Raw genomic sequence first — 15,258 nt, forward strand, 5'->3', positions numbered from 1 at the left:
ACAGGGTGACACTCTCTCTCTGCGTGTTTCCTGGGTGAGAGAGCGCCTGTTGCTGTTGTGCTAAGCTAACAGGCAGAATGCTACAGGTATAGCGCTAAAGAATGTAGCATCATAGGCAGTGTAGTCCGTGCTGCAGGGAGAATGGACTGCCATACACGTTATGTGTCTGTGAGCGAGGGAGGGAGAAAAAGGAAAAGTACGAGCTGTCATCGAGCAAAAACGGGAGCTGGAAGCATGTAAATATAATAATAACCACTGCAGCCAAGAAGAGAGCCTGACGAGCCCAGTTGTAAGTAAGCTATTAAGACTCGACTGTACACCGTGTTCGTGTTTTCCTCCAAAAACAATAAGTTCTGTTGGAGCAGCCTTTCAACGCCTCTCTCTGTCTCTGCTAGCAAAGTTGACCCAGACAACAAAGTAAAGCTAGTTTTCAGCTACAAGCCCGACACGAACCCGACGTGTTAGCCAGAGGTCCCTTTACTACGGTTCGGAGCCGTATCACAGCAATAGTACATTGATGTAGTTGTAAACAGCATGATAATATATTAAGTAATCCAAAGTATTCAGAATACGTTACTTTCATTGAGTAACGTAACGGAATACGTTACAGAATACGTTTTGGGGCATGTATTCTGTAATCTGTAATGGAATACATTTTAAAAGTAACCTTCCCAACACTGAATATAACATAACACCAACACAACCTCTTCTGTAAGAGTTTTTGTTTGGATTTATTTCTACTACTTATCTTCTGTTGGATATAGTTGATTTATGTGTATGATGTAGGTGTCATATATAGCTCGTTTCAAGTGTATGCTCAAGTTTCAAATAAAAATCGATGTATATGCAAGCATATGTAAGTAATCCCTTTTAAATCCACTGTCAGGTCAGGTCTTGTTTGCCGGTGTTATCATCAATGAGCTGCTGATTTCAGTCTCCTTGATTAAAGATCATTTTTTAATTTGTTGCAACAGATAAATGGAGTCAGTGAAGTAACAAATTATACAGGAAGTATCTTGCGTAACTTTGTTTTATCTGTCAAAATATTGTCATAAGTGCCGAGACAGCTTCACCGCTCTGCTGCGTTTTAACGGGGCGAGGACGAAGGGTGTGAAACGCCTCACAGCTGTGCAGTGTGTGGACAGCTGTGTGTACACGCCGTCTGTTTACCTTGCACTGAAACACACATCACCAAAGGCACCACCTGTGACTGCTTCGCCTCTGTGTTGTCTGACAGCGCCAGTGGGGAAAAGTACTTACTCATGAGGTGTGTGTGTGTGTCATTGTGTGAACAGGCCGCTGGTGCGTTTACATAGTACAGATATTAAACCCAACAATTGCATCTCATCGGCTACTTTACATTAACACAAATATGAAACCACTTGAGTGTGTTCTATGAGGGAAAAATAGGTAGGTGTGTGAGTGTTTGGCTAAAAGGGTGGTGGTGGGATTCACACCTGTTTAAACATCTGGCTGCCCTCTCGTTGTGCAGGAGGAGGCAGCGTGGGCGCAGGTGAGCCTCGGCGGCGCCGCCCTGAGGGAGGCACGGGCCGAGCTAGCTGAGGCCAGGAAGCAGTGGCACTCGCTGCAAGTGGAGATTGAGACCCTACATGCTTTGGTAAGAAAAAACAAATATCTGAAGTTGTCATTCACACTGTTAACACTGCTTCAACAGCACATGGCAGACTGCCTGTGAAAAGACGACAATAACAAGAAAAAATACTGTTTTTGCGTAATGTTCCAATTTAGCAACTAAAGGGAGTTTTAATACATCTGTCCCAAGATATACGTAAGGTTTATATCTTTCAATCATCGATACTTTATTATTTTTTCATTTTCAGAGCTGCTTTCATAAACATTGTGTAACTGATTCCATAACTGCAATTCATGGAAAATCTAAGGAATGAAAACTGGAATAAAAAGAAGAAAAAGTCATGAATATAAAAAAAACCTCATTCGGTTTCATTTCAGTTCAGTTTGTTTAATTCCCAACTGCTGCTTTAATGTAATTTTACATTTTGGATGTGAATGAACCCACGAGAATAGAAAAAAAACCTCTAAAGATCAGACAAACCCCTGTGAACTTTGGGTTGGCAATGGTGGGAAGGAAGAACTCATTTTTAACAGGAAGAAACCTTCAATAGAACGAGGCTCAGACAGTTTGAAGGTGAGGAGACAAAGAAAGACAAAAACAGCATAAAACAAGCGTTAAACTGCTAGTCACCTGATCCAGCCCTAACTAAGTTTTTAGCCTTGTCAATTTGATACGCTAGTTCAGCGGTCCCCAACCCCCGGTCCTCGGACGGGTACTGGTCCGTGAGAGTTGAGGCTCAGGTGTGAAATGTATGGTTTTCAGGGTTTTTATCGGTTTTCAGCGTTATTTTGTTATCGTTTTTATCGTTTACTCGGTTTTCCTGGGTCTTTTCACGTGTGTTATGAATAAATTTTCTTTTTTTCGGTACCGGTACTAGTTTTATTTTGTTGTATTTATCCGCGACACCTTAAAGGCCGGTCCATGAAAATATTGTCGGGCATAAACCAGTCCGTGGCGCAAAAAAGGTTGGGGACCGCTGCCCTAGTTAACAAAGTGCGGCCTTTCGTATGCCCACGGAGCAGCGTAACATTTCCTCTTCTATGTACAATGCTTTCTAGAAGCACCTAATTATTAAGACTGGGAAAAGAGTCATGACTTTAATTTCGCCGGTTGATGATAAATTAAAAAGCTGCACAGAATCCCCCTTAAATTTAAAAACGCTCAGTTTAGCGTCGTCACTAACCGCTCCATCTGGAGAGCTCTGGCTCTGAGCGCTGTTTCGTTTCATTGTTGACACTAAAGTTTTGATATATTTAGGTGAATTTGTAAAATAGTTTTATTTAATATCATTTTGTATTAAGTGCATTCCTTTTTAAGAAAACAAAGACCATCAAGTCATGATCCAAACAGGTCTTTATTCTCTGGCGTTTAGGAGAAAGGCCTGGAAACGTCCCTCCAGCACACCCAGAGGCTCTACTCCAGCCAGCTGCAGGATCTTTCCCAGGTGATCGCTGGGCTGGAGAGCGAGCTCGAGCAGGTGAGGAGCGGGTTGGCCACTCAGCGTCAGCGCCACAACCAGCTTCTCAACACTAAGATGAGGCTGGAGAGAGAGATTGCTACTTACCGCCGTCTGCTGGAGCGCGAGGAGGGAAGGTGAGCGCGAGACAAAGGGCGAGGAATCTTAAAAGAAGACAGGAGGGATATTTGAGCTGGAATTTTGTGGTTTTAGAGTTCTTCCTTGTCTTTACAGTTTAATGAAATGTCTTCCTTGAGAAAAAGAAAAAGATCGCGCATCAAGCAGCAGAGTCTGACAAACTTGGCACGTGCTTTAGTGCCGTGAGCGAGTTAGAAACGTCTTTGTCAGAAGTAATGCGCAAAGTAAACAAAATGACTTCTTGATTGTTTTCTTTAACTTGAGCTGTCAAGCTTTCAAATCTTAACCTTTATCTTTTGGATTATGTTGAATTTACCTGAATATAAATTAAAAATCCACAATAATTGCAAGTTGAGACGCACTCAGGCCCTGCTGTCCGCCCACACAACATAGTGGCACATCAACATTTCTGTTAAACTGAAGTGAAGATGACAAACTCTCCGATTCATAGCCTGAAAATCCAGCTGTGTCTTTAATTACATGAGCTGACAGAATCCAGACGGTAGAGGCGTCAAGTTGTTTTATAGGGGATATTTAGCTCACCTGACGCGGCCTTTAATTATCTCCTTCCATTTGGACGCTAGACTCTTCTGAGATGCTTCAACACATTTGCTGCATCAACTGCACTGCGGACCTTTTATAGCTAGGAGACATCACTTTGACTTTATGCCACATAGGTTACGGGCAGAGTGGAGTGCTGCCTTTGATTTGTCTCATCTCTTTAGATTAAAGACGATGACTCAAGGACGGGACATTTCTGTTGTTTAGTCATATTTGAGAAGGGCGGCACTGAGTGGGATAAAACACAATAAAACAACAAAAAAAGGAGAGCAGAGCATCTGCATGCATTAAAAACAAGTCTTACCGAATAAAAAGCACAAAAGATGATTCTGAAAGGTCACGCCACAATACTTTTAGACTTACTTAGACTTAGATCCTCCCGCGCCGATCGGCGAATTGGGCAACAAGAGAACGCCATCGAACTCGGTCTATCGCGGCAGTTGTTGCTTCATCCCATGACAGTTCGACTGAACGTAAATCTTCAGGGAAAGTCCTCCTCCATGTTATTTTAGGTCTTCCTCGCCGTCTCTTTCCATTCTTCGGGTTCCACAGAACCGCGACACGGGCAGGTCTCGGCTCCACGGGCAGGTGACCGGCAAATCTGAACCGACGCTTGGTGACTTGGACATGGAGCGGCTCTACTCCCGCACGGCGATATACTTCTTCATTGGTAACGCGATCCCAAGGCTCGCAAAATTTCAAAATCTCTGGTAGCCCTTCGGGCAGGCATTCTTCTGTTTTTGGTAGCCCGAATAAAAAAGAAAGCAATTTTTTTTTAATGTTTTGTTTCCATTACAATATTATACATTAAAGTATAATATTGTAACAGAAACAAAAAATAATCAAAAAAATTGTTAAAATACAAATCACAACAACTGTATAAAAATTACAACCATCAACTCAAATACTTGGTTCAAATCGAAGATAAATTTCTATGAACTGTGTAGAACATGAATCTGAAATTTCCACTGAAGTTACGGGTAAGAAGTAAGTGGAACCAAGATCTAGGCCATTTGCTTTTTGAAGTTTGCAAAGGCTGCTAAATTCTGCCAATGGTAGTTCACTCTTTGCAATATAGCACGCTGTTCTAAACAGCTTTTTCAGGAGTTCTTGTTGTGCTTGGTTTACTTTTAGTATGTTTTTTTGCAATTGGTGTTTGTTCTGGGAAAGATACTGCAGACTGGGCAATAATGCATTTCTTGCATTTCTCATGGGTCCTGATGGGGTCTTTCTTAAAATTACTGGTCCCAGTAACAAAGGCACTTGTTGACTAAGAAATCAAATGAAACTCACAACACACCTGGCAGAACATCATGTTATTTAGCTCGTCATATTCCAGCTACAGAAATTCTTTTGTCCATGAAACCATGGACAAAAGAAAGACTATGAGGCTTTCTTTTTGCCTCATAGTCTGATTTGTCATAACTTTTCCATTTTGTGGTAGGCTTTTCTTTGGCTGTCCCTTCTTCACCCTGACCTGTCTTATTTGGCTGAGCAGAACTAAAATACCAGCGTAAATCCTCCTGCTTTTACACACGTACTTACATAATGATCAGCGATTCTTTGCGCACTCAACCTCTCATATGTTTAAGCTTGCTGCGAGAGATTTCACTTGTCGCGTTTGAATAGTAAGCTAATGAGTGATAAGACGATGTCAGAGGAATTGGTGCGCAAATAATCGTCACTCACCAATCAGTGCTGCTGCTCTCTACACACCGTTTGCGCGATCGCAAAATGAAAGTGAAAGCAAAAAGCAAGCGCAAATTCAAACACGATTTCAATATGTCACATATTGACAGTGACTCATCGATGCCAATGACATAATTACTCAGCTACATTGGCGAAAGAATGCAAAAGCGCAGACGTATATTTTCCTTCCTATGATAGCCCGACAGACAGGGCTGAGTTAGATTTTGGTAGCCCGACTGGAAAAATCGCTAGCCCCGGGACGTCGGGCTAGCGATTTTGCGAGCCCTGGATCCCGATATGTGATCTTGAGCAGCCGTCGAAGACAACGTTGTTGGAAGACGTAATACTTTTACAATGCTTTTAGATCATCTTTTAAACATTCAGGATCATGCTCAGTCCAGAGAATACGTCGCTATTGTCTTTTGCACCACACTGTGTTAATATCGTAGATGACAACAGACGTCATGCTTGTGTTTCAGTGAGGTCGTAGGACACATTGCACTGTGCTGCATCATTTTGCTCCAACTGCTCTCACAACCTGAGCACACACTTTGGATGGTCTGTCCAACTCACTGTTAGCATGCTAACATCTGCCAACCTTCACAAGTACGCAAAACACAAAGCAAACTTTTAAAATGATAGCGCAACGTTACCAACAGTAATGTCAGAAAGGTAGTTCTGCTGATAATAGTTCCCAATTTTCTAGAAACTGTGGCTTAGTTTCTCCAAACTCTGAATACAGATGCTTCGTCAAAACTCCACACATCAAAGGCCTCAAAACAACGCTCTCTCTATTCAAACTGAATCCTCCCCCCAAATTAATACACACTGCTGTTCTATGCTTATGTCTTATAGAACATCAAAGAAACACTCGTGTGGTAAAAACATCAAACCGTGTATTAATAGCTATATTTTTTTTTAAACGACTTATTATAATTTCCAGTTCTTTTGATTCTCATATTCATCATCCGCCTTCCAAGTGTGACTCTACGTTGTTCATTTGTGCTCGTTTCACCCACTGAATTGTTCTTCCAGCGGAGTTTAAACAGGCGCAACATGAGCGAGGCTAATTGGCAGTCAGGATGTTACATTTTGACGTCCGGTGTTCCTGCAGGTGAACGAAGTGTGCAGAACGATGACATCTGAGTGAGACCGGGAAATGGGGTTTGAGTGATGTTACTGTTACTCTTCATGAGCTTCATGTTTTCCAAATTGTGTGCATAGTTGAAAATGAACCTCCAATTTATAAAGAAGACACTTGGATGAGTGACAAAACATTTCTCCCACTGAAAACTCTACATCCAGATGAACAGAATCAACTTTTTTGGAACAGCTAAAAGCAATTTTTAGTACTGATTAACATCTGAGGATTTCCTTTTTGACAGCCCTAACCAGTGTTGCCAACTTAGCGACTTTGTCGCTATATTTAGCGAGTTTTCAGACCCCCTTAGCGACTTTTCTTTTCTAAAAAGCGACTAGCGACAAATCTGGCGACTTTTTCTGGTGTTATTGGAGACTTATTTATGACGACTTTTTGACGTGAAAGCGTGTATCGCTCTTACTCTCAACAAGCAGCGGTGCTGCCGGGGGCACCTCACCCGTGCCAAAGCGCTCACGGGCGGAGGATAGTCCTCCCCCAGCTGCTATCAGGGCAGGAGACGTTCACACCTGTGCGTCCGAACTGCAAATGAATCGTGCATGAGCGAAGCCGCTGCTCCCGCACTGACTGTAACGCAGTCAGTTCTTCTTTTACTGTTATGCTGTTTTGTGGATCACAAGGTTTAAAACTACTTAATGCCTTAAGTCCAAGCCCGGATAAAGGAGCAGGGTTGGAATTGTGACATTAAAAAACAATAATTGCTAAAAGAAATTAAATTTGTATTTCTAAATAAATTCTAAATGCATTTAGGACGTTTTTTACTCACTTTATGTCTCTTCCACGATGTTATTTCTCTCTCCAACAACCTAGGTTACAATTACATTAGCAAGACCAATTATGCAAATTAGGCGATGAGGTCATTTAGCGACTTCTAGCGACTTTTAGGACAGCCAATAGCGATTTTCCTTGAGTTGGCAACACTGGCCCTAACAGAGGTGCTGGTTTGAGGCCTGGTTTTATGTTTGCTACGTGCTTGCTCTTAGAGGATTGTTTGGTGGGGTTTCTTTACAGTATAAAGCACCTTGTTGTGAATAAAATTCCATTCAGTTGTTTTTTATTAAACCTGTTCATGTGTTTCCAGTTGGCCAAACTTAAATTGATACTTTTCTTTTTGCCTTTTCTGTGTTTATCCCTCCCACAGTCTTCAGCTAATCTGCTTTTCGTTCCACATTAGCATAAAGAATGGGAATTTCCTGGGAATTAAAATGACACGATGAAAGCAGATGACTAAGAAGCAGTTGGGGTGGTATGGAAATATCAAACGACTTGAAAATTAGTAGTAACTTCAGGAAGTTATAATAGTTTTAATTGGAGACAGACCTCCTGCCTGCATAAACATGTATTAGCAGTCGTGGCTTCTACAGAACATTACTGTGGATGTGAACGCAGAGCGGAGAGCTAACGACCAGCAGTCTGGTTACAACCATAGGTGCTGTATCCTTTATTCTACAGAGAAGCGAAAGTAAAGAACTGTGAACTCATGATATGACAACTTGGTGTCAAACATGGAAACAATCAGACTTCAAGGGATATAGTGCCGCCACAGATCCCTCCCGCCGTCCGAGTCGTACGTATATTACACATCTTTACATCTTTATGTGCCTGCAGATACATGGGTCGTACTGCACAGCCGATGGTTCTGCGGCCATGGAGGTCTTCAGTCGTGGAGCCAAAGGAGAATGGACTTGAAAATGGCTTCAGTGACCTCGCCGTTACTCCCGACGAACCCAAGTCAGAGCCCCTCCCTGACATACCTTCACTCCTCCCAACAGAAAATGGGCTGAAGAAAAGCATACTGTACAGACAGCAAAGCCTGGTGATACTCACAGGTAAGACGCACATTTATGTCGCTGTGCTGAGAAAACCAGTCCCTCTTTGATTTAAGGTGTCTCTCATACTGTGTGTCATAATTAAATGAGCCAATGTGACACATTAGGCTGACAGCACAGGGCCAGCAGTGTGTCTGCAACTGGCCTGTGGCTGTAAACAACTTACACATGGCCCACATACCGCAAAGAATGACGGTCCTTTGGTGGCCTAGATCAGGTTTGCCAGAGGTAATCCCCACATGGGCCAGCACAGGACCACCGGTGTGTCTGCAACTGGCCTTGTGCTGGCCCATGTGTGGGCCACCTCTGGCAAACCAGATCTGGGCCACCAAAGGGCCGTCGTTCTTTGCGGTATGTGCAAAGAATGACCTTGTTAACTGGCCTTGTGCTGGCCCATGTGTGGGCCACCTCTGGCAAACCAGATCTGGGCCACCAAAGGGCCGTCATTCTTTGCGGTATGTGCAAAGAATGACGGCCCTTTGGTGGCCTAGATCAGGTTTGCCAGAGGTAATCCACACATGGGCCAGCACAGGACCACCAGTGTGTCTGCAACTGGCCTTGTGCTGGCCCATGTGTGGGCCACCTCAGGCAAACCAGATCTGGGCCACCAAAGGGCCGTCGTTCTTTGCGGTATGTGCAAAGAATGTGTAAGCATATTGTGTGGGCCAAATCCGGGCCATACCAATTTTGCTATGTGTTTTGTCTGCAAAATGTATTGATGCAGTGTGCTAACAGAACTAGCGTTACAATTTAGCACTCCAACCTATTTCTTTTTAATTATGGTGACTTCTGGCTCCAGAAACCAACACAATAGCTTAAATGCTAACACCAAAACCGGCAGGTAACGTCACAGTGGCTATGTCCGTCTTTTATATACAGTTTATGGGCCTCATCAGAAAAATCAGCTGTGCAGCACTGAGTGGGACATCTCACATCATAATGACAGAACGATAGCCACCATGTAGCCGCCATTCCTCCATTTTTCTTTTTATTGAGCTAAAACCCCTAAAAGGACTTAAACACAGGACACCAGGTGGGCAGACGGGGAATACAGGAGATGTAAATGGACTTGAATGTACAGGGAAAAAATAACAAAAAGCTCTGCAAATATGCTGCAGGACATTTTGATTACTGTATAAATATAGAACAGGCAAATATAGTGTGTAACATGAGCCCGGTGTTATGTTTAGCTTCAAAGGAGAGGTTCAGGTAATTTCCATGGGAACAAATGATATGTAAATTTCTTTGGGTTGCATCAGTAATCTTATTTTTTGGCCAGAAAGCTGACGTGTCATCATTTCAGTGCATTCCTCTTTATTGATGGAAAAGTAGTAACACGCCTACTTGTTGCTGTCATTTCTTATTATGGTTTATCTTTAACGACTTCTCGCAGAGCCAGAACTAGATAAGGACTTGCCAATCTCCACTGTGAAGACTCAGGAGATTCTTCAAGGCAATGTGGTGCAAGAAAGCGCGGAGGGTCACGGCACCATTGAGTAAGTATTGATCGTTGTGCTCCCCCTTGGCCTGCAGTCAGTGCCTCTGCTTGAGTGTGAAACCTAGGCATTTTCTAATAGTAACCGCTAATTACATCACACAGATAAATCCCTATTGCGAATACAAAAACATCTTACTCATTAATACCTGAAGCTTTAATTCTTTCATTTAGAGTCTTTATATTAGTTCACAAGCACGCAGTCATCATACTCCACTCCCCGGCGACGTCTAGGCGAACAGAAGAAATACCTTCACACATCGAACGAGTTAGGAGAAGCAAAAACATTTAGCTCACAAGTTCCCATGAGTAATTCCTCACTGGGTTGCATGGGAATTCTCCTCCTTTAATGGCCTGTCTTTGATGTGGAGGTACTCGCCCGGTATGCATGCTTCAGGGCGTGACACCTGTTATTGTTGGACGAGACATGGGTAGAAGTCTTTGTTTGTGCTTCAGGTATTACCAGACCGAGACACAGCCACGCATACATGCTTGCATAATGTCCTCAGAGACCGCAGATGCAAAGAGATGCGGTTGCTCTGCCAGCCCAGCAACTATCAGCCACGTCCTCACACTTTCTCCTGAGTGCGCTGTTGTTTGCTTCAAAGATCCTGTTATTTTCTACATTTTGCAGGTGACCGCGCTCGCCCACATCAAAGGTGGACGTGTTTGTTATTTTGTTGTGCTATTGCTGGGAGGGCCTCTTGCATAGTTTGACCTTGTTATTTTTTAATTAGACTACACCTCGCCCTTCATTCCTCTCTAAAGATAACAAGCAAGAATGCACCCTGCTGACTTATGTGTGCATATTTGATTGGCAAATAAGATTAGGATTCGCTGATGTCAGCAGCCGACTGTTGTGTCACATTCCAGTTTCGTGCTGGTTAAATGTTCGAAACATTGTGTGATGAAGAGCTGAAAGACATTCCCACAAAAAAATGGAAAAATGAACAAGAACTAAATAAAAGTGTCTGTTTAAACTAATCAACGTTGTCAGGAGCAAAGGAAGTGATCGCAGTGATGTGGCAACGGCAGACCTGAGAAAGTCAGTGACTGAAAGTGATGAAGGGTAAGATAACTACTGGCGACAGCTACCAACATCAGGAAAAGTGACTGATTGATATATGACGGGCTGGTTGATACATTAGCGTAACCTAGGTGACCAGAGCCTGAAACTTCAAAGCAGTGCGCCGAGCTACTTCCTGAGTGAGGCGTCTGTCTGCGGTTACTGAGCAAACTGGTGTTTCATCTGTAACTGCAGACTTCAAATTACTAGTAGACTAGGAGATAATTGCCAAGACATTTTTAGATTAACAGTCAATCAATCAATCACAGTGAAAGATCTACAGACAGCTATCACCTGATGTCTTTCACCCTGCTTATACACTGTCGTTTAGTGCATGGCTAATTTGTTTGACCTTACATAGAAGCTCATTTCTAGTCCAGGCAGACACTTGTTCCCAGCAGAAAAGTTCTGACAAACCTACTCAATAACTCAGTAGCTGGTCAAACAGTGAAGCAAGGAGCTGCTAGGAAAAAAGAAAAGGTGTAGATCAAACACAAAGCTGAAAGTAGAGTAAATATTACATTTCAATCAGGTGTGATTGTTTCCATCTGATGTGGGAAAAGCAGCAGCGAGATCCCAGCGAATAAAAGAGTCACAGTCACAGCAGACGAGAGATGGATGCAGATGCAAAAGCAACCTGAAGCAATTAAAAACATATGATCGGCATGTCATATCTGGGATGTAGGTGGAGTGAAATATTTTATTTTATATGTGCTGGTTTCTTTTGTTTGTTTTTTGTTTTGTTTATCAAGACGAACCCTCATCACTACATTTGTTTTTCACTTTATCCAGAACATCTACAGATTTTAAAAGAGATCAGGCTTTCTCCTGGCAGCCCGTCCAAACAAGTTATACTTGTTTTGTCTATTTCTAATTGAACTCTCATGAACCTCAACATTTAAGTTGCTAACTGAGGCCTGTGGGGTCTAAACTGGAGCTTTTGTGTTTTCTCGGTGTGGATTCGCTGCGGCGTCCACTCCTGGGAAAACGGACAACGTTAACGTTTTCCACTTGTGAACGTAGAGCAAAGGATTTCACATTGTTTGGAAATGGTGTGATAACTTTTCCCAGAATGATGGGCACCAACGATTGCTTGTCTGAGATCATTGTGGGCTTTCTTTGTCATTATGTTGTCCTGTGAAAACTTACTTTTTATGTCTTGATGCATGCTCAATCATCCAGGTGAGGAGGTCCCTAAAAATCTGTTTATCTGGATGTAGCGTTATCAGTGGGAGGAACGCTGGTTTGACTGGGGAGTCAAGGAACACATTTACATGGAAATCGAGGAGGAGGCCTAAGGGTGCATCTTTCACCATCTTACAATGCTGTGAATGGTGCATATGACCATTGATCAGTGGTCATGGCAATTTACATATTAATGAATGTAAATTGAAATGAAACTGACCTCACAGTGTTGCTGGTTTCAGTCATTATGCAGATGTTCTGTTTAGAAGGAAGCCTGCAGCCAGCAGAGCCTGAAAAGTCACTTGGATGTCCAGAACAGAATCATCAGTTATTTTTTTTCCTTATGACTATGATCCAACGTCAAATAATTTCCCTTTACTTTTGCATTAAGATAAGATAAGATAAAACTTTATTAATCCCTCGGGTGGGTTCCTCTGGGAAATTTGGTTTCCAAAAAAGCACAGCACCGACAGAAGTTACAGAGTTACAGAATATTATATATATATATATATATATATATATATATATATATATATATATATATATATATATATATATATATACATACACACAGTGTTGGGGAGTAACGGAATACATGTACCGCCGTTACGTATTTAAAATACAAAATATGAGTAACTGTATTCCGTTACAGTTACCGTTTAAAAAGGTGGTATTTAGAATACAGTTACTTTGTTGAAATAAATGGATTACACGGCGGTACTTCCCTGTTTCATATTGTGGCGGGTCAGGACTGTTTGGGTTTGTTTGACAGCTACGTTCTGTTGTTCCAGGCGGCAGCGTTACGGTTGCCATGGTTACAGGGTGACGCTCTCTCTCTCTCTCTCTCTGCGTGTTTCCTGGGTGAGAGAGCGCCTGTTGTTGTTGTGCTAAGCTAATAGGCAGAATGCTACAGGTATAGCTCTAAAGAATGTAGCATCATAGGCAGTGTAGTCCGTGCTGCAGGGAGAATGGACTGCCATACACGTTATGTGTCTGTGAGCGAGGGAGGGAGAAAAAGGAAAAGTACGAGCTGTCATCGAGCAAAAACGGGAGCTGGAAGCATGTAAATATAATAATAACCACTGCAGCCAAGAAGAGAGCCTGACGAGCCCAGCTGTAAGTAAGCTATTAAGACTCGACTGTACACCGTGTTCATGTTTTCCTCCAAAAACAATAAGTTCTGTTGGAGCAGCCTTTCAACGCCTCTCTCTGTCTCTGCTAGCAAAGTTGACCCAGACAACAAAGTAAAGCTAGTTTTCGGCTACGAGCCGACACAACCCACCGTATTAGCCAGAGGTCCCTTTACTACGGTTCGGAGCCGCGGACCTTCAGTAACAGTAATAAATCACAGCAATAGTACATTCATGTAGTTGTAAACAGCATGATAATATATTAAGTAATCCAAAGTATTCAGAATACGTTACTCTCATTGAGTAACGTAACAGAATACGTTACAGAATACATTTTGGGGCATGTATTCTGTAATCTGTAATGGAATACATTTTAAAAGTAACCTTCCCAACACTGTGTGTGTATATACATATATATATATATATATATATATATATATATATATATATATATATATATATATATATATATATATATATATATATATATATATATATATATAAAAATACAAAGACATATATCGATAAAATATACAAAGGGGATAAATAGAATAAATAGGAATAAAAATAAAATACAAGTGAATTGCACATTTCAAGTATGGAGTCTATTGCACCGTTGACTATTAACAAAAAGTATTGCACAAAAGGTAATTGCACAGTGAAGTGAAGAGACGCTACAGCTTAGTTGTCCCCCCCTCCTTTGTTCTCCTGTTTCCCCCCCCTCTCCCCTCCAGAGAGGAGTTAAACAGTCTGATGGCGTGTGGGACAAAGGAGTTTTTAAGTCTGTTGGTTCTTGTCTTTGGGAGAAGCAACCTGTCACTGAACAGACTCTTCTGGTTGTTTATGGCCGTGTGCAGAGGATGCCCAGCATCGTCCATAATGTCCAGCAGTTTCTTTAGTGTCCTTTTCTCTGCCACTGACACCAGAGTGTCCAGCTTCATGCCGACCACAGAGCCAGCCTTCCTGATCAGTTTCTCCAGCCTGGATGAGTCCTTCTTTGCTGTGCTGCTCCCCCAGCACACCACAGCACAGAAAAGTACTCCAGCAACCACCGACTGATAAAACATCCTCAGGAGCTTCCTGCAGATGTTAAGAGACCTCAGCCTCCTGAGGAAGTACAGTCGGCTTTGGGCTTTTTTGTACAGGTGCTCTGTGTTGCATGACCAGTCCAGTTTGTTGTCCACCCACAGCCCGAGGTACTTGTACTTGTTGACCACCTCCACCTCCTCCCTTAATATGCATTCTGAATTTTTTGAGTCTACCCCCGAACGTAAAGCCCATATTTTAATAAGCTAAAACGACAGAAACGATTAAACCATCAAAACTAAATAAAACTGACATGTTAAAATATTAAAGATTAAACTGAAACCCACTTTGGAAACCATCCGACACAAAAACAAACCAAAACAAACACACATAAATGTGCAACCTCTGTGTTTCACTTTTCTACCACTCTGTTAGTTGACCCTGTTTCAGCTGTGACACACTTTAAAGTGCAGTAGTGGGCTGAGGCAAGGTCTCTCTCTCTCTCCCTCCCTCCCTCCCAGACAGTTGTGTCATTATGAATGTGCAGACAAATTAAAGGAAACCCCAAAGAACCCTTAGCATGAGAGGATCCAGAGGCTCTGTTGTGCAGTTTCAGAGCAGTTCGCTGACGGCTTGGGTCTACTTGTCTCTTTAAAAGGAAGGGTCACTGTAAATCAATGGAAAGCTGATTGACTGTGTCAAACATTCAAAAATAGTTTGATGAGGATACAAAATGATGTGTTATATCATGATTAAAATACAGAGTGAGGGCGCATCTTCTTTATGTTTCACATCATGACTTATCAAAGGCCACATCTAGGGCAATTCAAGCTCAGCACATTTTAGCATCAGCGCTCTCCGTCGCTGCCCCCTGCAGTCTCTATCTGTCTCAGCAAGGAAGAGAATGAATGAATGACACTTAGATGAAAA

At 42.3% G+C, this 15,258-nt stretch overlaps 1 protein-coding gene across 3 annotated transcripts in view; it reads left to right on the forward strand.

Moving 5' to 3' along the window:
• Positions 1 to 15,258, forward strand: part of krt222 (keratin 222) — a 45,612-nt gene that overhangs the window by 21,265 nt on the left and 9,089 nt on the right. For all 3 annotated transcript variants that reach the window (XM_085162047.1, XM_085162048.1, XM_085162049.1), the window contains 4 exons: positions 1,493 to 1,618; positions 2,967 to 3,187; positions 8,206 to 8,426; positions 9,820 to 9,922. In XM_085162047.1, coding sequence (XP_085018173.1) covers positions 1,493 to 1,618; positions 2,967 to 3,187; positions 8,206 to 8,426; positions 9,820 to 9,922 — 671 coding nt within the window. The remainder of the gene's footprint in view (positions 1 to 1,492; positions 1,619 to 2,966; positions 3,188 to 8,205; positions 8,427 to 9,819; positions 9,923 to 15,258) is intronic.

The sequence above is a fragment of the Neolamprologus multifasciatus genome, chromosome 6 (genome assembly GCF_963576455.1).
Source record: "Neolamprologus multifasciatus chromosome 6, fNeoMul1.2, whole genome shotgun sequence".
In the NCBI taxonomy this organism is placed as follows: domain Eukaryota; kingdom Metazoa; phylum Chordata; class Actinopteri; order Cichliformes; family Cichlidae; genus Neolamprologus; species Neolamprologus multifasciatus.